This window comes from Poecilia latipinna, unplaced genomic scaffold (assembly GCF_001443285.1).
Source record: "Poecilia latipinna isolate Pla-1442-1.1 unplaced genomic scaffold, P_latipinna-1.0 Scaffold3, whole genome shotgun sequence".
Taxonomy (NCBI): domain Eukaryota; kingdom Metazoa; phylum Chordata; class Actinopteri; order Cyprinodontiformes; family Poeciliidae; genus Poecilia; species Poecilia latipinna.
In genome coordinates, this window is record NW_015112619.1 from 266,080 (window position 1) to 286,231 (window position 20,152).

The 20,152-nt window shown below is 37.1% G+C and overlaps 3 protein-coding genes across 3 annotated transcripts; all 3 read right to left on the reverse strand.

Moving 5' to 3' along the window:
- Window positions 1-1,547: 1,547 nt before the first annotated feature.
- On the reverse strand, window positions 1,548-10,835 carry mtdha (metadherin a). The gene is made up of 12 exons (XM_015047291.1): window positions 10,328-10,835; window positions 8,911-9,009; window positions 8,643-8,769; window positions 7,898-8,059; window positions 7,654-7,725; window positions 7,253-7,426; window positions 6,256-6,327; window positions 6,051-6,122; window positions 5,804-5,937; window positions 4,943-5,053; window positions 4,730-4,829; window positions 1,548-4,622 (listed from the first exon to the last, which is right to left on the reverse strand). Exons 1-12 carry the CDS (start codon window positions 10,694-10,696, stop codon window positions 4,555-4,557), a joined length of 1,560 nt encoding a protein of 519 aa, XP_014902777.1. The 5' UTR covers window positions 10,697-10,835; the 3' UTR covers window positions 1,548-4,554.
- Window positions 10,836-11,369: 534 nt separating this feature from the next.
- rrm2b (ribonucleotide reductase M2 b) lies at window positions 11,370-16,862 on the reverse strand. The gene is made up of 9 exons (XM_015047410.1): window positions 16,714-16,862; window positions 16,068-16,232; window positions 15,373-15,489; window positions 14,980-15,113; window positions 13,607-13,701; window positions 13,358-13,491; window positions 12,606-12,710; window positions 12,405-12,518; window positions 11,370-12,192 (listed from the first exon to the last, which is right to left on the reverse strand). The coding sequence occupies exons 1-9, from the start codon at window positions 16,759-16,761 to the stop codon at window positions 12,040-12,042; spliced, it is 1,065 nt and encodes a 354-aa protein (XP_014902896.1). The 5' UTR covers window positions 16,762-16,862; the 3' UTR covers window positions 11,370-12,039.
- Window positions 16,863-16,977: 115 nt separating this feature from the next.
- LOC106956690 (nuclear transport factor 2-like) lies at window positions 16,978-19,714 on the reverse strand. The gene is made up of 5 exons (XM_015047726.1): window positions 19,604-19,714; window positions 18,094-18,214; window positions 17,915-17,986; window positions 17,641-17,739; window positions 16,978-17,273 (listed from the first exon to the last, which is right to left on the reverse strand). The coding sequence occupies exons 2-5, from the start codon at window positions 18,196-18,198 to the stop codon at window positions 17,157-17,159; spliced, it is 393 nt and encodes a 130-aa protein (XP_014903212.1). The 5' UTR covers window positions 18,199-18,214; window positions 19,604-19,714; the 3' UTR covers window positions 16,978-17,156.
- Window positions 19,715-20,152: the final 438 nt, after the last annotated feature.

A 20,152-nucleotide genomic window follows, 5' to 3' on the forward strand; every position in this document is an offset into this window, starting at 1 on the left:
TACTTGGTGCAATAAACTACAATCATACATAATAACATATATTAAATTAATATTTTCAACAGTAACTTGAGCACAGAGTGCTACGGAAAGATAATTTTTAGATATTTTGCCCTTAAATCACTTCCAAACAGTCTCTCAAAGATATTTTAATTTTCGGAACATCTGAACTGAGGGATTGGGCTTCATTTCATGTCAGTCTGTGCAGATGGCCTAAACCAAGCCGGACAGCTGGGCCACCAGTAAACACAGGGCTAAGCTCTGTTAGGTGAACTGCGTCATACTCAGATTGGGGATTTTCCTCTTCTGAAATGACACAGCTCCCTCATTAAATGCTCAAGCACAATTCAAACATGTCTAAGTTCAGGTCCATTTTTTCCCGAATCCACGTTTTGAACCGCCACATAGCAGAGACGGGGCTCCAACGTTGCGATCCAGATTCTGGAAATTATTTCTCTCGGTTATCAGAAATTGCGAAAAACACAGCTGTTACTGGATACTTTAAATCTAGTTAATATCTATCAGTTCATAACATCTGTTGCTTTTAATCAGTGAGACCTCTGAGTTTCAGGCATCATGAGAGTGGAGCTCCACCTTTACAAAAGCAACAGGAGGAGTCCGTTTTTGAGCAGTCAGCCATCGCAGCGTGACCTCTCACTGTTAGAATATGCTGTGACGATCCACTGTGGTGCAGCTGAATGCACATAGAGATGTTGGAGATTGTAAGAGATTAAAAGCTGCTAAATCCTAAATGAACTAAGAGATAAGAGAGTGAGGGAGAGAGAGAGAGAGACGGTGAAAGAGACAGACAGAGAGAAAGAGAGATGCAGTAAAGGGGGTCAGGTTGTGTGAGTAACATGCCACGCGACTGCCTCAACACATTGACTGAGGCAGCAGCTCGGCCTCGGGAGGGGGAGAGCATGGCTGCTGACATAGATTTGCACCAAAACATCGTGTCAGTTTTAGCTTATTTTATATTACATAAAATATATTTATGTTGTGGAAAAACCTTAAAATAAACATGTTTATGGAAGTGGCATAATTTGAAATAAAAATTCAGGAAAAAAAAAAATCTAAACTGTTGGAGTTTTCACTTTTTTTTGGGAGTAAGATTATGGCACAGCAATGGAAAATTTATTAATTTATTCTCACACATCAATGACTCACATTGAGCTTCACACAGTTGATCATAACATACTAATAGAATGGAAACGTTGGTAAGATTCTCGCGTCAATCTTATCTAATATTTATATAATGTCTTCCTACCTTAACATGTATGCTGATGATACATAAGTTTATACACATGACCACAGTCCCAAGTAAGCGTGACACTAATATATTTCTTGCTATTGATGTTCTTTTTGTGTGCTTGTTCTTCTATTTTAAAATAAACCACTTTCAAATAGCCTTCTGGGCGAATCGTGCTGAACAGCTGAACCTGCCTTGCCATACCTTGCATTGTCATTTCATTTATCATTTCTTGCCTTGCCAAGAAATGAGGAGGCTGCTGTATCACATGTCAGAATCAGGCCCAATGAAATCCACAAAATGATATGAAGCATTTCTCATTTAATTCTTTCCAGAACAAACATAGAAAGATCATTATGATGTCCTTAACAAAATCATCCGAGATTTTCTAGACACAACTGTATAAATACAAGAAATAATTTTACTCATTGGTAAAAAGGGAACAAAATGGGCACCTGAATCCACAGTGTAACATCATTTCAGACCTACAAACATGAATCAACACCAGTCAATTAACATTTTAATATTTCAAGAGTAATTCAAGAGTCAGAAAAAAAAACATGGATACCCATAAAAAGTAGGAAGTTTGCAAGTTTTCTTCTAACATAAAGCTGTTACAGTATTTATAACAAGAGGTACTCTAGAACAAAATAGTTAAAGTAAAAAAAAAAAAGACTGGTCTTTTGTCTCTTTTTTCCCCCCACAAATACTATTACCAAAGTCATGCAAAAAAAAAAAGAAAGAAAAAAAAAAACCTGACATCAAAACTTGCAAAAGGATGGAAGCTATAAAAAAGGACTCCAACAAACTTTCTATACGGTAGATTAAGGCAGTAGAAATTAATTTCTTTTAAATGTATACGCTCAAACAACTTGAATGAAGAGTTTAAACTGCTCCATGTCACATTTTTGCAAAGCTCTTTATCATTAGGCTTTTTTTTTATTTTTTATTTTTATTTATTTATTTAGTTCATTTAAAAAAAATTCTGCTTCATTCTTGGGAAGAAAAAAAAAAGTTTCACATTCGGCAAAAACCGTTGAAAAACAATTCATTCGCAATAAAAAGAAACTATACAGGTTTCTGCACAGTGCAATCACAAACTAGAAAAAAGCCCTTACAATCTATACATATGGCGTGGCTTTTTCTAGGAAAAAACTGGAAGAAATCCTGTAAAAAGTCATTTAGAGAGCAGAAGAACGCATTTAAAAAAGCATACAAGCTACTTAGAAAAGGACAGACTTAATCATAATGATAAATTTAATTAAAAAATAGAAAAACAGCATTTTCTGATGTTACTATTTCATTGCCTTGACTCCATCAGCCTCAAGTCTCAGTCACAGTGCCTCCTGGTGGCTTCTACCAGTCACTGCAATCTCAAGGAAATTTAATTTGTCGACATGCAGCAAATTTCAATCTAAATTTCAATATTTTGAAAATGCAGTAAAAGCCAAAGAAAGGTATTGAACAAGGTAGGTGGAATTAACTCTGAACCTTTTGTAGACTTTTTAATCTCCCGATATATCAAGACCATATTCATCTGAAAATACGCAAGTTGGATTGTTTGAACATGAAGAATGTCAAGTAATGTCATTAAGGAATCATGAAATCTACATTTATAGAAGATCATATATTGTAAGTGCTTGTTTTTTCTTTTACTAATTACCCTTACTGTCTAAAACAGCCAGGTTGGAATGCTTTAACTTACAACATTTAGCTGTAATTAAACGGTGCGAGGAAAAAACGACACGCTTGATTTAGAGTGAGAGTGAAGCAGTCTACATCAAACATGAGAGCATGAAATATTAAAGAGTTCATCGAAATGTTCTGCCCTTTCTAGCAAAGCAAATCAAGACGTTTTCCACAAATATTCTCTACTTCAAAGATTACCTAAAAATGTGTCTCCATTTCCAGTCAGATGCCTACATTCGGTCATTATGGGCGTAAATGTTAGGATAATGTTGGGATTTTTATAGACGCAATACAAACAGCAGCACCATGTGTCCATACAACAGGCAGCTTTGATTATATTTAAAAACAAGACTTAGAAGCTAATGGTTGAATTTACCACAGGTTCAAAATTATACGTACTGGCTCAGATACATATTTTGTATATGCCATCCCACTAATGTTTGTTTAAAATCCCCTAGCAAGCTGCAGAGAAACCTCAGCTTCTGGCATATTTCTGGCTGGATGTCATGCCGGCGCACACATGAAAATAAAAATGAATGGATTAAGCTGTCTGCAGCAAACTTCTGAAACTGGCCTCAGTTTCAATTTCATTACAAATTGATGGACTATGATGAAAAGTTGGATCTGCTAAAACCAACAACATAAAAGGAAACCTACCATTCCTCTCAGCGAAAGTGGTCACACATCCAGTCAGAATTATTAAACTGGTTGACTGATACTCAAAACATGCAGTTTTATGGATTTTGCTAGTGGATTGAAATTAACATATCAAAAAGGGGGAGAACATAAATATTTGAGCTTGCTTGTATCATTTTGGAAAAAAATCATCCTAAATTCAAACCTGTACACTTAGGCCTTGTTTTGAAATCATCAAAGCTGGACTCTGTAGACAAGAACAGTTCAAATCAATCGTTAAAGGTTCATTTATGTCGATAATGAACGTATGTAAGCTTCTGAATGGAACTGTAATATTACAATAAAATGGTGTTGAATATATCCTATTAGTTTCTGTTTAAGAACTGAGAGTATTTTTTTTAGCTAACAAGAAAATTTTGCACGAAACAGATAACCTATAACGAAACCCTTGAGTCCGTCAGTGAACATCTGGACTCTGCATTGTTAGATTCAACCAAAATATAAACAGATCCTTCTAAATCACAGAGAGGGAGTGTAAAATCAACAAAAAAACAAAGTGCATCGTTTAGGGCGACCAGCCTAACTCAGACTTTGCGAGCCAAAAAAAAACAATAATAATAATAATAATAATAATTGAAACCCGCGTTGTAGTTTTTGGGTTGGCAATTACACACACTCCTGTTGGATAAAAAGAAAAAAAAAGATGGAAAGACACTTGCAAAACTATTAAACATGTAGCATTACTGAAATCCCACCTGAAACTCTGACTCTGGTTGCAGTTTAGCAAATAGTGCAAAATTAGTTACAATTAACAGTCCATAGGACCACATGTCACTGCTGTACAGCAGGTTAGATCTGCTGCTCGCTGTCCTCTTGTCGCCATTAAAAAGTTACACATCTAAGACAGAAACTGTACCTGGTAATTATTGCATGAGACACTCCTAATCATTTGCATAACGTTTGTATAGACTTGTGTTGGTCCTTCAAGTTTCCCTTCTGACCTTCTTCTTCTGGGAGGGCTTCTGAGGTTCGACGGTTTGCTCGGACTTCTCTGTCAGAAGGCAAAACGGCAGAGGTCAGTTTAGAGCAAGTATTTTAGCGCATATGGAAAGAAGTGAAAATCGTTGCTACATTGTGATTCACAGAGCCTGAACTCACTCTGAGCGGATGATATGCTGGTGTTCTGTGAGTTTAGCGGCGGCGCAGGATGCTCTAGGACTTTGGTTGCTGCGCTGTGTATAGAAGCTGCACTTGGAGTCTATAATCAAACAATTACAAGAAAAGTTGCTAAAGAAAAACAAATACTTTTAGAAATTGATCTGATTTAAATATTTTAATTAAAAAAAAAAGGATTTGTGTTGCATTTCCTACTTGAGCATCAGCTGCAGGCTCCTCTTCTGCTTTCTTCTTCTTTTTCTTCTTCTTCTTAGACTTGGCTGCTCCACCTGAGGGATCGTCAGTGTCCTTCTCATCTTCTGATACCTTCCATAAAACAAAGAAAAAAACATTTTGAATTCTACATAAAATATATATATATATATATTAAAACAAGGGTTTTGACATATTAGGGTAAGATTTGATGAAGGAAAAAAGTGCAATAATTAAGTAAACCCCAATGTGAAATCCATGTCTATAATCCGTTGAACTGAATTACTGAAATAAATTAACTTTTTGATGATATTCTAAACACAGCTGTGAAATATACAAGGCAAAAAAACAACAACCACCAAATGCCACAAAAGGAATCCATTTAGTTTTTCCCCTTTTTTCCCCTTATTTTCATCCTTTGCAGATAAAAAAAAAAACACTCTTATTTAATTCTGAACTATTTTCATAAACAAAAGTGAAAAAATCTTATTTTGAGTGTCAATCAAACGGGTTGTTTCACACATGGCCAGTAGGGGGCGATGTTTAACCCAAAATGAAAAAAGTTGAAAAATATTTTTTTAAATTTTGAAGTAAATTTACAAGCATCTCAAACTGCAGCCTGGAACCTCAGAGCCCCTCGTTTGCATGGATGATTTCTTTATTATTCTAAGTTCGTTCATGCAAGATTGTCTGTTTAAAAGAACAGGAAACAAACAAAGTATTCAGTACCAGTTCCTTTCTGCTGGTTAACCAAACTAGTTCTTAACCATGAACCCAAAAACCGAGATATTAACAGAGGTACGACTTGTGAGTGTTCGTATACAGTATGAACAACAACAACTGAAGTGTGTTTAACTATAAAACCTTGGGCTGATCCTTCTGCAGGGTTGCTGCTGCCGCCGCTGCCGCCACCACCACCGACGCAGGAGGCTCTTCGTAGTTCCCCCAGTGCTCAGCTGGGGCATTCCAGTCGGAGGAGGAATCTGCTGCCGTCCCCTCTGGAAAACATGCAGCAGAGAGCTGCAGGTTAGATATCAGAAAGAAGAGCATCCAAACAAGCTGCAGTCACTTCTAAGGCTGTGTTCTGTAGGAGGAAACATTGGCTACTCACTGACTCCTGACCACTGATCGTCAACAATGGTTTGGTTGGCCCACTGCAACTTAGCTGAATTTGATAACGGATCTAAGCGAGAAGGAGGTTTCGTATTATTCATTTTGTAAGGCTATGAAATCCATTCTGGCTCATTATGAAACTCTTCTTTTTTTATTTCCTGGACAGAACAAGCAGGAAGTAGATGTGATCAGTTAGCACCAACCTGCAGAGTTCAGCTGCACCACAGAAAAGGGCATCGTCTTCATCTTCCCGTCCATGCTGCTCCAAGCGGCCGCTGACAACACATGGAGACAAAGATATGGCTGGAATGCTACTGTGATTTATTTATGTCAATAACAGAACAATAGTCTGCTAAGTTATTGCTTGTACTTTTAACTAATTCTTAAAAAAAAAGGAAAAACTCCTCCGAAGTTGCTACAGATGCATTACTTTGTTAATTATTATCATCCTATTAGAGTTAGAAGAGATTTAATAAGTCATAAAAAGCCACAATCTGAATGGTTATTCAGCACCCCTTTACTGTGACACCCCTAAATAAAATCCAGTGCAATGAAATGCCTTCAGCGTTATAAGAAACCCCGTTTACAGTTTGTGCTTTGGTAAGCTAAGACACAAACTGAATATTTTTATGCCTACATGCTGTGGTGGAAGAACTACCACATCATGTTGGACACACCATCCACGGTGTAAAACGGTGGCGGCAGCATCATGCTGTGGATATACTTTTCTTCAACAGGCCAGTCCAGCAAGAGAAAAACCTGCAAGAGGCTCAATGACTTCGGACTGAGGGAGAGGTTCAACTTTCAGCAGGATGACGACTCTAAACATGGCAACCTGAGCTTCGGGTTGCCATGAACAGGCTTTCTGTTCAGTCCAGTCAAAATCCAGACCTAAGTCTTACTGACAAATGCACCAAAACTTGATCACGCTTGTTCAGAGATTAACTCAATCATTTAATCTGACTGATACTGAGCCATAAGAATGGGCAGTGCCTAAGCGGCTTTAAGAAAAAACACATGCCACACCTTTCAGTTTGTAAAAGAATATTGGAATCATGTGTGACTTTTCCTATTCCTATTTATCCTGCGTTTGTATTCATAAAGTACTTTTGAACTGAACTGAATTACGCACCACTTTGCTGATCCGTCTCATAAACTCTTGATACGATATGTGAAAGCATGAGGGGATAACAGTGGTACCTTGAGACTCCTGAGCCCAGGGTTGGGGGTCAGACTGGGACCTGTACTGTCCAGATGGAGGTATGGAGCTCCACTTCTTTCCTTCCACAGAACCAGCTTGACCAGCGGCCTTCAACGGAACATCAGACCAGCCTCCACCGTTGACTGTAGGCTCCACTCTCCACGCAGAGGAAGCTACAAATAGAAGTAGCAAAAAAGAGGGAAACGTGTGACTTGTGATACTGCTGCTGGACATCCTGGGTTACATTCATAGCATCTTTATGTAACTGCTGCAAAACTTAAAATGAAACAAAAGAATTTCAAGTTTAATGTTTATTTGTTTCCTCTTAGGTTTATCTCCCCAACATTAAGATGTAGCAGGTCTAAGCTTATTTTTTAAAAAAAGTACAGAACAGGCTTACAGTTCAATGCTTCAGCTTTGCCTTTCCCACTGGCTCCGTCTGCCTTTGTGATCGGTCTCGATTGCTGGTTCTCTGCATCACATGTAGAGCAAATAACGTGTCGATGTCAACTTTGCGACATCGTACTCAACATATAAAGCCTGCGTTAGCGAGTCTAAACAGCCACTTTAAACTTGGGCGTGGCATCAAATTCTCTTATTGAAACAAATGGGAACAATGAGTTTGATCTTCAGGGGACGATTACCGTTGTTTCCTCGCTTCTTTTTGCTCGTTGCCGCGGCCGCAGGTGTTTCGACGTGGGCCTTGGAAGCTTTGTCGCCTCCCGGGCTCCCAGAATCCTCTGAACCTTTGTCCTTCCTTCGCTGTTGCCGCTTCTCTCGATTGCTGACTTTAGTCTCCCAGGCACCTTGGAGAAATACAGACGAAGCAACAAGGAATGGTTAAGCAACTACAACCTTCTATAAGAATAAACCTTTTTTTTTTTTAAGACTTTTTTTGCACAAGTGCATTGTAGAAGTATTGGGGAGCCTCTGTGAACTTTAATTCACAGATGAATTTAGGGTCAGACTTTGATTTAAATCTTTCCATTTTTTCTTTCTGATGGTAAGTTTCGAGTATTCGTCCTGTTAGTAGGTGAACCTCTGAGTAATGTTAAAATGTTATTCTTGCCTGGTCTGTCAGTTTAGGTGCTACATTGGATATTTAAAAGTTGGAATTTTGTTTCATAACCTAACATTCCTAACTTGTATTTCTTTCGGGGGGTCACTAATGCTCCCTAACAAACCTCCGAGGTACTTTTAAGATTTTTTTTTTTTTTTTTTTTTAAAAACCTTTGAACAGCTTACAATGTTAGTCTGTCATTTAAAATCTCAATAATATGCTTTGCAGTTCAAGTGTAGGTGGAATATCCCTGCATATTACAAGGGGCTAGCCTATAGGCTAACAGTATAAGTGTCTTGAAAGTGACAACCCCTCCAGTGGAGACGCACCATTGTCCGGTTCTTTCACGTCACTGGTGACCAAAACCTGAACTGGTTTCACATCTGGCTTAGGTTCTGTCTTGGGTTTCTTCTTGGGTTTTTTCACCTGCACCGGGGGCGGCACCTCGTGCACCTGCTGAGATTTTGAAAATCAACAACAAAAATAGTTTGATTACTTTCTTCAGAATTAGACCATTACAAGACAGACCGCCAAATAAAACTTGTAGCTTACTTGTCCAACAATAACAGTTTCGATTCCCCTTAATTTTGGTCTTACCTTAACAGCTTTCATCGGTGTTGCTGTTTTTGAAGCTGCCACAATCTCTTTAACTTCCTCTTGAACAACGACCGGCGGCTGTCCATTGGACTGAGTCTTCTGTACCACAAAGACATGAAACAACAACAAAAAAAAAAACCAAGCTATTGTTAGTTTGCTTTGTAAATACATTTGCTAATCAAGCTACATCACACAACATAACACTAACAAAAGCTGACAAAGTGAAGTAAGTAACACTGACGGTCACTTCCTCAGTGCGCTGACTAGGATATTAGATAACAAGTTAACACTTTGTGCTAAAGCAGCAGCAAAAAACAGCTAAAAGTACAGATTTAAGAGAATTTAGCAGACACCAAATATAATGGTTGAGACAGACTATATCCAAAGTTGCGGATCTTGTCAGTTGTTTCCAGTCCACAATAATCATCAGCTATTAAAAGTTATCCAAAGAAGGAACACTATTAAACCAGCGATAGTATTGTGATGGTACATGGAGAAAAAAGGCTGGCACATCGGGATGAAGTACACAGTGCCTCACTCTTACTTATGGGGCTGCATGACTGAAGGCCAATTAGGGTCATCAGCAATATCTGCTGGATGCAGTTTTTGGTCAACTGTGATATATAAGGTAATTTGCATTAAAATCCTGCATGCCAACAACATATTTTGTCGATTTGGATTGACTTTGACTGCCTTTCATGCACACCTGTTACAGATGGTGATCAATATCCTAACATTGGCATGATAGACAAATAAGGATCCACTGCAACTGATGGCAAGTTTTCATTTATCTGCAAATGTTGTATTTCAGGACGACTTTACTTATTTTCATGGACTTAAAAAAAACAATAAAGGATTCCTCAACTCTTTATTGAATCACTGAGGACTTTTTCAAGAGTCTTATGTGTGTAAATATTTGTCTCAATTTATAAGAATAGAAAGGTATTATTAATCATAATCTCGTTTTACAGAAGGAAATGTGTTGCTATAGGAAGTACCACACGAAGGCTGTTTTATTAATGGAGGCTATCACTACTAGGCGCTATACCCTAATCAATGACGTGTCAGTTAGCAACACGTAGCTAGTTAGCATATCTCTCATTTTTTCCCCCAACAGAAATTGTATATATTACATATTAACTAAGTCATGGTAGGTAAAATTTTAGTTTTTTGTAGTTTGTAATTCATTTATGGACACAAAAGGAGCGTCAAGCTAATACTTAGTTTATTATATGGGAGGCAGCTGAGGTAAACTAGCGTAAAATGGTAGCTGGTGAAAACAAATATAGCTATATTTACTTTTATTTATTTATTTATTTTTCTCCACTAGAGAGAGCATCTTTAGTAAAACACATTGAGGAAAATCGCTTGCTTCATTCAGCCATTGAGATGAGACGTGTCATTCCTACTTCCTCACCTTGTCGCCGGTTTTCTTTCTGTTTCTCTTCTTCGGCTCCTCTGGTTTGACACTTTTAATATTAAAGCTGGCCTTTCCTGTCTCCTCGCCGCCTTGGTTGACCTGGGAAGCCCGCTTTTTGCCGACCAGTCGCTTTCCGCCGCCGCCGCCGCAGAAAGCGGCCCAGGACGCCCCGAGCAGCAGCGGCAGCAGCAGACCGACCGCTGCCGTTGACAGGATGAGCCAGCTCGGGTAAAGCTCGGGCTTCAGACCCAGATCCACTCCGAACTGGGCCCGAACCAAGCCTTGTCCCGAAGACACCAGCTCCCGTAAACGGCTAGAGAGCAGCTCGGCTTTTTCCAGCGCGAAACTCCATAAGTCCCCTGCCATGTTTGACAAAATAAAATTAAAAAAATTGCGCACAAACCACACTAGCTGTTAGCTTTCATTTTACTCCGCATCCGTGTATCGGAGGAGTGGCTAATCTAATCTCGCTGCAAGAAATCAAAACTCCATGCAAAGCACTTAAAGATACTGTCCACTGAGGTATTTTCACTCCACTAACAAACACCCACTAATAATACAAGCACAGTTAAGTGGTAAAGTGCTGATTTAAACCTATAGATTTCACGAATGTAAAATAAAAAGCAAAATCAAGAAAAAAAAAACTCACAGCTAACACTCTGCTTTATTTGTAAGAGGCTCAATAACATTAAACTCTTTATAACTCTGGTTATAATTCACCAAATTACAAAAACAGCGAAAAGTCAATTCACTAAAAAAGCAGAACTTGCATAAATAATTTGTCCTGATTTTGCAGAAAATTCTGGATGTAAACTTGACATGCTGTCTAGAAATCCAATTATAACAGAAATATTTCTCACCAATCTTTCACTAAATGTTGGTGTAGGCTCTAGCAATAAGCAAACAAGCAGCATTTTCCCCCCAACAAAACTTGATTTTTATTTGAAAACTATATTTCACTGAATATAAAAGTCTAAAAAAAAAAAAACAAACAAACAACCAACCCATGACCCAGAACACTTCACCGCATGAGGCGTAGTCATGATTAAAAACCACAGTTTAATGTAAAATGAGATATACATGGGATGTAATTGACTTTGGAGACTCAAGCATGATTTATTTTCATAGAAACGCCAAGTACACTGTTAAAGTGAGTAAACCAAATGAAAACCGACAAAAAAATGCTTTCAGGACTTGGTTTGTTTTCCATACTGCTGTTACAAGTTTTTAATTGTATCAATAAGTAAGAGCAAACAGTAACTTTCCAACATTAAAAACTGATTGAATCTAATTAAAGGAAACATAACAAAACTTTGGCATGTTTTACCTAATGTCCACTTTGCCAAAAAATAAATAAATAGATCAAATATAACAAACAGTTTTAAAAAAATAAAGAATACCTTCTTTAATTTCTAATGTTTTACATCTCACCATAAAATTAAACCATCTTCGCCTTATCAAGTGTTAAAAAAATCATACATAAAATCCCAGATAAACAACAAGAAAAGGCTTCACTTTTAGTACACAAGCAATATGTCATATTGCATATTAATATGTCATATGCTGTTTATCTGAGGTTGTATTTTTTCCAATTTAGCACCTATTAAGAATTGTTTGTTTTGATTGGATAAAGAAAACTTAAAATGTAAATCAGGGAGTGGTTGCTTTGTGAAAATCAGTACAGTAATGACAGAAATGTTCCCTTGGTTTCAGAAGTCTGCATCCAGAGTGAATTCACAGTCCGTCCTGCTCGACATCACTCCGAATCTCTGGTACTCGGCTACTCTTTTCTCAAAGAAGTTTGTTTTTCCCTCCAGAGAAATGGACTCCATGAAGTCAAAAGGATTTTCCACATTGTAAACCTTTTAAAGAAAAAAAAAGAGGAAAAGAAACTCATTTTCCCACCTATTACACATTTTTTCATTAACAAATAAAATACCAATATTATTTAATGTTTTGCACAAATAATTTCATTTCAGGAAAAGGACTATGACTTTTATTACACTTCTTACAGATCAAACTGACATCGTTTATTCTGACTTAAACTTGTTTTATGATTACTTGGAAGAATTACCTTGGTCAATCCAAGATCGACGAGCAGCCGGTCGGCCACAAACTCGATATACTGCTTCATGAGGCAGCAGTTTATTCCAATCAGATCGACTGGTAAGGCCTCTGTCAAAAACTCCTATAAAACAAAAACACAAAACTTTTACGAAAATACTGCAAGAAGACAGGATACCGAAATCCTGCAATATGAAATTATATTATCCACCTGCTCAATGCTCACAGCTTTGCTGATAATATCTTTGACTCTGTCCTCTGAAGGTTTTTTCAGCAGGTAGCTGTACAGCAGGCAGGCAAAGTTACAATGCAGACCCTGGAGAAAGGGGGAAAAAAATCTTTAAACACAAGCGAGGCTCAAAGTGTTGTACAAAGCAAAAATCAAGACATAAAAACAGAAACAGAAACAAAAAGTTAGACTTCTTGAATCTAACTTTTTGTTGAATTAATATTTCTTGAACATCTTTTTTTGCCTCAGGATCTAAGATAATTTTCTCTTACTGTACAAATTAATTTTCTGAAACAAAAGTTATGTGACATGCTACAAATGCTTAAAAATTTACAATGCAGTTTAAAGAGCAGTTATAAAGAAAGCCTCCACAAACAAAATCTTATTTGTAAAGAGGAATTTATTTTCAAATGCAAATCGAACTCTCCGACTGTTTTATTATGCTGGAAAATGAGGTTTACAGGTTTATCCTGCGTAGCAAGAGATTACCGGGAAAGAAGAGAGACTTTTTCCACATTTCAGGCAACAATTAGGCAAATAATGTGAAAAATGTGCCTTATTTTATTTTGTTTTTTTTTAGAACATTGAGAAGATGCAGTACCTACCAGAAATCTGCATCTGGTTTAAAACTAACAACTACACCATTTTCTGTGCTACATTGCAACAATTTTCCAGGTGAAATCACAAGTAAGTATTTTAAAAGCTTGGCCGACATAAATTTGTGACCGCCTCACCTCGTCCCTGCTAATGAGTTCGTTGGAGTAGGTAAGGCCTGGCATGAGGCCTCTCTTCTTCAGCCAGTAGATAGCAGCGAATGAGCCTGAGAAGAAAATCCCCTCCACTGCTGCGAAAGCCACAAGACGCTCCCCTGTGGACACAGAAAAGAAAACTCCTATTGAATTACCGTAAACAAGAAGTTCCTCTAGTCTGGGTTTATAGAGTTTAGTCAATGGTAATCTTTTATTTGAAGTGTCATGGTTTACCAAAAGTGGATTTGTTGTCATTTATCCATTGGAGGGCCCAATCCGCTTTTCTTTGCACGCACGGCGTGGTCTGAATAGCGTTAAATAAATGGTCCCTAAAACACACAAAGCATCAGATTAAACAGTGACAGTGACTTTTTCTACCCTTTATTGTATGCTATTGTCTGTACAGGTCGACTGAAAAAAACAAACAATCAAATCTGTTAAAAAATAAACTTGCAACAATGAAATGCAACCTAGCTGCTAAACAGCATGTTGAAAGAGTGAACTGAAACTTTAAAGCATTTTTTTTTCCGTTGGCAGGAGTAGATCAGTGTGTCACATTTTGCCAACTCTGACTTGAGCAAATCTCTTAGACTGAAAGGACATCTCTTGTCCATGTCCCGTTTCAAGAAACCCAACAGATTCTCTGACAGATCCAGTTCTGTACTTTGGCTAGGCCATTCCAAAGCTTCAATAATATTTCTATAAAGTCATTTTTTTGCATATTTGGTGTACTTGTACTTGTTAGTATTTTGATGTCTTTTTTTTAAAGAATGTTTTATTGTTTTTATTTTTTAACTTTAACATATTGTCTTTTAATTTTTATACTTGCTGTAACATCAATTCCCCATTCGGGACACGATTAAATCTGAATCTACGTGGGTTTAATGTGATTGCAAAAAAAAAAAAAGACCACTCAGCTTCCAAGCAGACGTGAAGATTTTGGGTCAAAACTAACAACAAACCACAAAGAATGATGCTGCCATCATGTGTGGTTTTATTCTGGCAATACACGGTTGTTGTTTTTAGTGTCAAATATTGCTTTTTTATTGTAGCCTAAAAAAAATAAGTTTGCTTTGTGTTTTTTATTTGAATTATACTGTTTAATTCTGACAATGAAGCTGGAAAAAGTTTTTTAGTTATCCATCATGAAGTCACTCTTTATATCACTAAAAATGGTTGTCAGTCAGTGTGAAATCCCTTTTAGAGCTGGTTTATAGTCAGTAAGGAAATGCTAATATGAAATTACTTTTTTAAGTAATGTGTGTTAGAGAATAGGCTTATTTTGTCTTTTTCATGCTTGAAAATGTATAAGATGCAAGGAACAAATTGCAAAACATGCAGAATGAAATCATTGCAACAGGAGGAAGATTTGTTGTCGTTTCTTATCATTTTCTCTTTTTAATAAAAAGAAGTTAAGCTTAGTCCCTGTGGGTACATTAAAGCTGCAGCGTCTGGGGATGCAGCTGAGAGTGAAGATTACAAATCTGATTAACAGGTGCATGTTCAAGAAAAATGAGTTAGGACTAATTTCAAACAATGTAAAGTCAAAAATAGAAAAACACTAAAGGCTAAAGAACGTGAGACAGAATCACAGATAGGCTGCTGACCTCTCTTTCAGATCCCTGATGTAAGTGTTGATGAGCATGCTGTACATCTCTGAGTGAACGGTCTCTATGAGGATCTGGAAGCTGTAGAAGGAGCGTGCTTCAGGGAGCTGCACTTCCTGGCTGAACCTCTGCACCTGTTGAGACCAAAAAAACCCCCCAAAAAAACCCGTTAAACCACCGGGAAAACAATCAATGTGCCGCTCAAACACACACACACACACACACACACACACACACACACACAAAACAATCAGTTACTATAAAATAGAAAATGGCTTTGAAAACTGCCACTGTTGGCTTGCTTACACAGTAAATCGAGTAGGTTAAATACATGCTAGGCTACATCTATAAAATAAATAGCATTGATTACAGCTAAGAAACATCGCTTCTCACCAGGTTCTCGTTGACAATCCCATCGCTGGCGGCAAAAAAAGCTAAGACATGTGAGATAAAATGTTTTTCTTCAGGTTTCAAGCGGTCCCAGTGGACCAAGTCTTTGGAGAGATCAACCTGAAAAACATAAAAATCTAGTTCAGAGTCAGATTTGGTAAAGATTTCAGGTAAACCAATGAAATGTAGGAGAGGATTCCAGGAAGAAAACCTGTTAGTGACTGCAAAACGCCTCAGCATGGAGCAGAGGTCAACCTTCTAGCAAGACAAAGTGGATCTCGTCATTCCATTGTAGTCAGAGTTACAATGGAATGATGTGATAAAAGCATATTGATGTGTCAGAATGACCCAGTCAAAGTCCAGGTCAAAATCCAATTAAGAATCTGTGATTTAACTCAAAAATCGATCATCACAGTTGCTCACCACCTACCCTGACCTGACAAACTTTGAGCAATTTGAAAAAGAATAGTTTGACTTTATGATTATACACTACTTTGTTTAGGCGACCCAATAAGTTTGTGGTTGTAGCATATCACAAAGTAAAAAAAAAAAAAGTCAAGAAGCATAAATACTTTAGTCAGTGCTTATTTAAGGACAAATATTTCAATGCTGTTGTTAGGTACCAGAGAGTAAATTCTGTAAGTCATTAAGTTATTATATATATTCACATATGAATTAGTTATTTAATTAGTAATTACCTCCTCCACCGTCCAGAAAGACGCCTGAGCTTGCTTGTACATCTTCCAGATATCCGGATACTGGATGGGAAAGATGACAAACCGTCTGGGGTTCTCCCGGAGAAGAGGTTCGTCCTCGGCTTCCGTACCACTTTGATGACCCTCATATTTTTCCTCGAAACCGTTCTGCAAAGTACAAGCCATGTTGCAATGTTTCCTGCTTCGATTTGAGTTCCCTGTACGCTTCCTTTACGTTTTCCTTTTAATTACAAAAGCTACCTCTTATGCGCCTGCGCACTGACTCAAAACAAAGGACTCGACATTGAAGTCGTTCTATACAAGTTTATAACATACTAACTTAGTCACATTTATTTTCACTGGATGGTAGCTAGAATTTAGATTCAGTTTCATTTTTTGGGTAATTTTTGACAAACCAAAAACTGTCAACAACCGATGGCCACCACGAGCTGACAAAAATCCTGTTTTTACATTCGTATCTGACAAAGAATCCAACATCTTCAACGAGTTTCAACGATAATTGTACCTAATTAGGCCTCCAGTTAGAGGTAATGTCAGCATTCAACCAAAAATACCGACGATTACACAAGCGTCTTCTAATGTTACAAACTGCTCACATATCGTAGCAACGATCAGGCTGTCGACTTACATTTACGTGTCCAGTTTCCTGTGAGGACTTCTTCACCGTCGGCGTCATTTTCGACGAATAAACTGCGTTTTGTTGCTATCTGGAGCTCGGAGCCATGACCCTTTAAATGTGGCTTTTAATGTGCCACACGGAGCACCACAGCGCCTCTAGCGGCAGGATACTTGACATGTGATGTAACGAAACCACATCGACATAAAGGAACATATTACAAAACTTTACACCAGACAAAATATTTATAACAATGAAATAATAATAATAAACCCATTTTAGTTTAGAATACTAAATTCTTTAATTTGTAAGGAATGTTATTTTGCATAGCAACAACACAGCAAGTACACCATTTATGTTTAATTGATTGAACTTTACATACAGTCCTGTCATATCGCAGAACAACAAAATCAGTTCAGAACAGGTTGTAACATGTGTATGAAAAATCCAGATCACTACACTGGTATGTTGTGCACCCCGAGACGAAACACATCATTTGTGCAAACCCATACGCCATTTTGGGATTTCAGCATGAACACCTGATGAAAGGCCATTGGTGGATCATCATCTGCCTGTTGCAAGACAAAAACAAAATATATTTTCATATAAATACTGCTGTAAGTAAAAAAAATGGATGTTCCAACAATGTCTCCTATATTTAGATAGCACCACTTATAATCAAGGTATAAAGCTACTGCCAGTGAAAATCCTACCCAGTTTACAAATGCAAATTTCTCAAAAGTAAAACAGGAGCAAAATGGCACCAAGACGTCCGAGATTTAAACATACTTTAAATTTTAAACATTACTTGAATCCAAAAGAGTCAGTAGGCAGCAACGTGGAGCATGTGTACATAACATGTCAGAGTATGTTTGTAGGCAAAACTTTAAGAGTTGGTGGCACCACCTGAAAACGATAAGCTATTATTGACTGGTTTACCTTTAACTGTCCAAAGACCATGATGAGGATGCAACTGTCGATAGTTGGTTGGGAGTCTTGCTCTGTAATGATGTGCTTGATCTGCTTGAAAGGCAAGTTCTGAGAATAAAACATAAAATTATTAAATAAATTATCAGCAGAGACTAAAAAAACAATAATCATTTGCTAGTAAACAGGGAGAGCTGCTGGTTCTTAGTAGGAGCATTCAATAATTGAGACTGGACGCAGACATTTTTTCAGATACATGTCAAAACTGTTATCACAACGTGCTTACTACGAGCTTGTTAGCTATTGCTTCTCTTCCCTGAAACGGTGAGCCTTCCCATGTCAGGCAGGCGCTGGGAGACTGAGGGGGAGAAAAAGGAGGATTATTTATGCTGAGTGGGATTAAAGCAAAATGGGATAATATGTAGATTATAACCAGTGAGAATGACGCCATAATGCAGAACTTACATAGAGATTAGCAAGTGCCATCCTGTTGGTATTGTCAAACTGGTTGTAATACTCCTGAACAAAGCCCTCTCCAATCTTTTGCCATATTTCTTTATCGCCTGCCATGTGTGAGACTTTGGATCTGTGAAGATTGAGCAAGTAAAAAGCATAGCTGTTATGATTACAACAGGCGATTAACTTCTGTTAATAAAAGCATTAATGGAGATTACTTGTGGTGTACATCAGGGGTCAATACTGGCCTCAAAATTAAATATATGCCAAATTGACAGGAAGAAATCTAGGTCAAACTAAAATTGTTATTTAAGCACTGTAATAGATAAATCTTAAGTGCAGAATAATTAAGATGTTGAAGGAGATAATGAAACTTCTATGTTAATAGATAATAAAGTGGAAATATCTTATTATACAATAATTATATAGTTTATTATATAGATAATAAACTGGAAATATCTTATTATACTTATGAATGAAGTTTCATGATACACTTATGTATTTAATAAATTGAAACACACTGGACCACAAATCAGTCTACATTCATTTTTTATTTAAATTATTTTGTGTTAATTACCACATAAAATAAAAAGGGGCTTATTTTTCATCACAAAATGTGATGAAATTTTAATTTATGGCATTATGAATAACTAGAATTTTGAGCTTGAAACGACACAGTCCATTTAAAAAACAACAACAAAGGGTTAGTGTGATTTACTTACTATATTAATTTCTTTGACTTTTATACTTTTGTAGAATATTGCATCCCTTAAAATGGTATTTAGATCTATGCAAGTAGAACTGCATGTCGTGTTAATTTAACCAGTTGCATATTTCTTTTAAACCGAGTGCCATTTTAATAACTACATAGCATTATTTTATGCTATAAATCTCTCCCTTTTTTTGCTTAGTTTTCATATTTATTATATGTTATATGCATATTTCCACTTGCCTTTCACTTTGATACTGGTACACCTTAATTTTCCCACTGTGGGAATAGAAATACAATACATTTCTATTCCATCCTATTACAATTATTTAGTGCTCTGTTTAAAAAGATCATTTTAGACTCGACACAACCAAAAGATTACATGCCAAATTTCTATTTATAAGATGCTTCGCGTGTTATTGCCGTAGATGTTAAAAAAAATGCCAGTAAATCACTTAGATTTGGTTAACATATGACGCTCAATAAACCACAGCTCACTTGCAGCCCTTCCTGTAAAAGCTTCGTTACGACTAATAATTAATATGGAAAAGTCAAAATATTTTCGTATCATATTATTGAAAGATTAAGGCATTTGACACTTAATAAGTTTGGCCATATTACGCAAAGTTAAACACCATTTGCTAGCAGAGCACGAGCAAAGGCCAGTTTTTTTTTCTTCGAAAAGTTAAGTCTCAAATTTTCCCAGTGATCATCCATTTAGCTCTTCCCGGCAAAAAGTATCGATACTGTCGTGTTTTAATAAGCATATGGCACAAAGCACACGGTATCGTGTTTTTTAGTTTGACTTACTTTGTTCGACAAACCAACGTGACAAAGTTGACTGAAGTCGACGTTGTGCGTTCCCGCTTCCTGAGAGTTGTAACTAACCGGTGACGTCATTGCACGTTAACCAATCAAGACTCTGGAAGGAACGTTCCTCCTGGTTTGTGTGGGTACGCTCCTTTTATGTCACCAGCGCATGAGACGGGTGGCGTTTGATGACTCGAGGGCGGAGTGGAAATTTCATTTTCATCTTTAATAATAGTTAGATACTCTACATCCATGAAGCCTCCATTGGCAAAATTTGGGGGTCGTAGTTTATTAACAACAAACAAAAATAATAATAATAAAAAATGCATCAAAACCGACAGAAAACAAAAAGAGCAAAAATCCTTCCAGCTGCTCATATCCAATATCAATAGGGATATGAGTGTCCAAATAAGCAATGCCCCAACCTAAACAAAAGTGTACAAAAAGAGTAAATAAGAACTAATCTAATAGAGCTTTTCAAACATGTTGCCACCTTGAGCGACAATTCTAAAGCTCAAATCCTACTGGTTTTCAGTGCACAGTCAGATT

Excerpts from the sequence above, each read along its gene's own strand:
- mtdha (XM_015047291.1), bottom strand. The coding sequence starts at position 10,696 with ATGGCAGGGGACTTATGGAGTTTCGCGCTGGAAAAAGCCGAGCTGCTC. Across the intron at positions 9,010-10,327 it reads GAAAGAAAACCGGCGACAAG|AAGACTCAGTCCAATGGACA; the intron begins GTGAGGAAGTAG and ends TTTGTGGTACAG. Across the intron at positions 6,328-7,252 it reads CTGGGCTCAGGAGTCTCAAG|CGGCCGCTTGGAGCAGCATG; the intron begins GTACCACTGTTA and ends ATGTGTTGTCAG.
- rrm2b (XM_015047410.1), bottom strand. The coding sequence starts at position 16,761 with ATGACGCCGACGGTGAAGAAGTCCTCACAGGAAACTGGACACGTAAAT. Across the intron at positions 15,114-15,372 it reads GGATTGTCAACGAGAACCTG|GTGCAGAGGTTCAGCCAGGA; the intron begins GTGAGAAGCGAT and ends TGGTCTCAACAG. Across the intron at positions 12,711-13,357 it reads AACTCATTAGCAGGGACGAG|GGTCTGCATTGTAACTTTGC; the intron begins GTGAGGCGGTCA and ends CCCTTTCTCCAG.
- LOC106956690 (XM_015047726.1), bottom strand. The coding sequence starts at position 18,198 with ATGGCAGGCGATAAAGAAATATGGCAAAAGATTGGAGAGGGCTTTGTT. Across the intron at positions 17,987-18,093 it reads TGGCACTTGCTAATCTCTAT|TCTCCCAGCGCCTGCCTGAC; the intron begins GTAAGTTCTGCA and ends TCTCCCCCTCAG. Across the intron at positions 17,740-17,914 it reads CAATAGCTAACAAGCTCGTA|AACTTGCCTTTCAAGCAGAT; the intron begins GTAAGCACGTTG and ends TTTTATTCTCAG.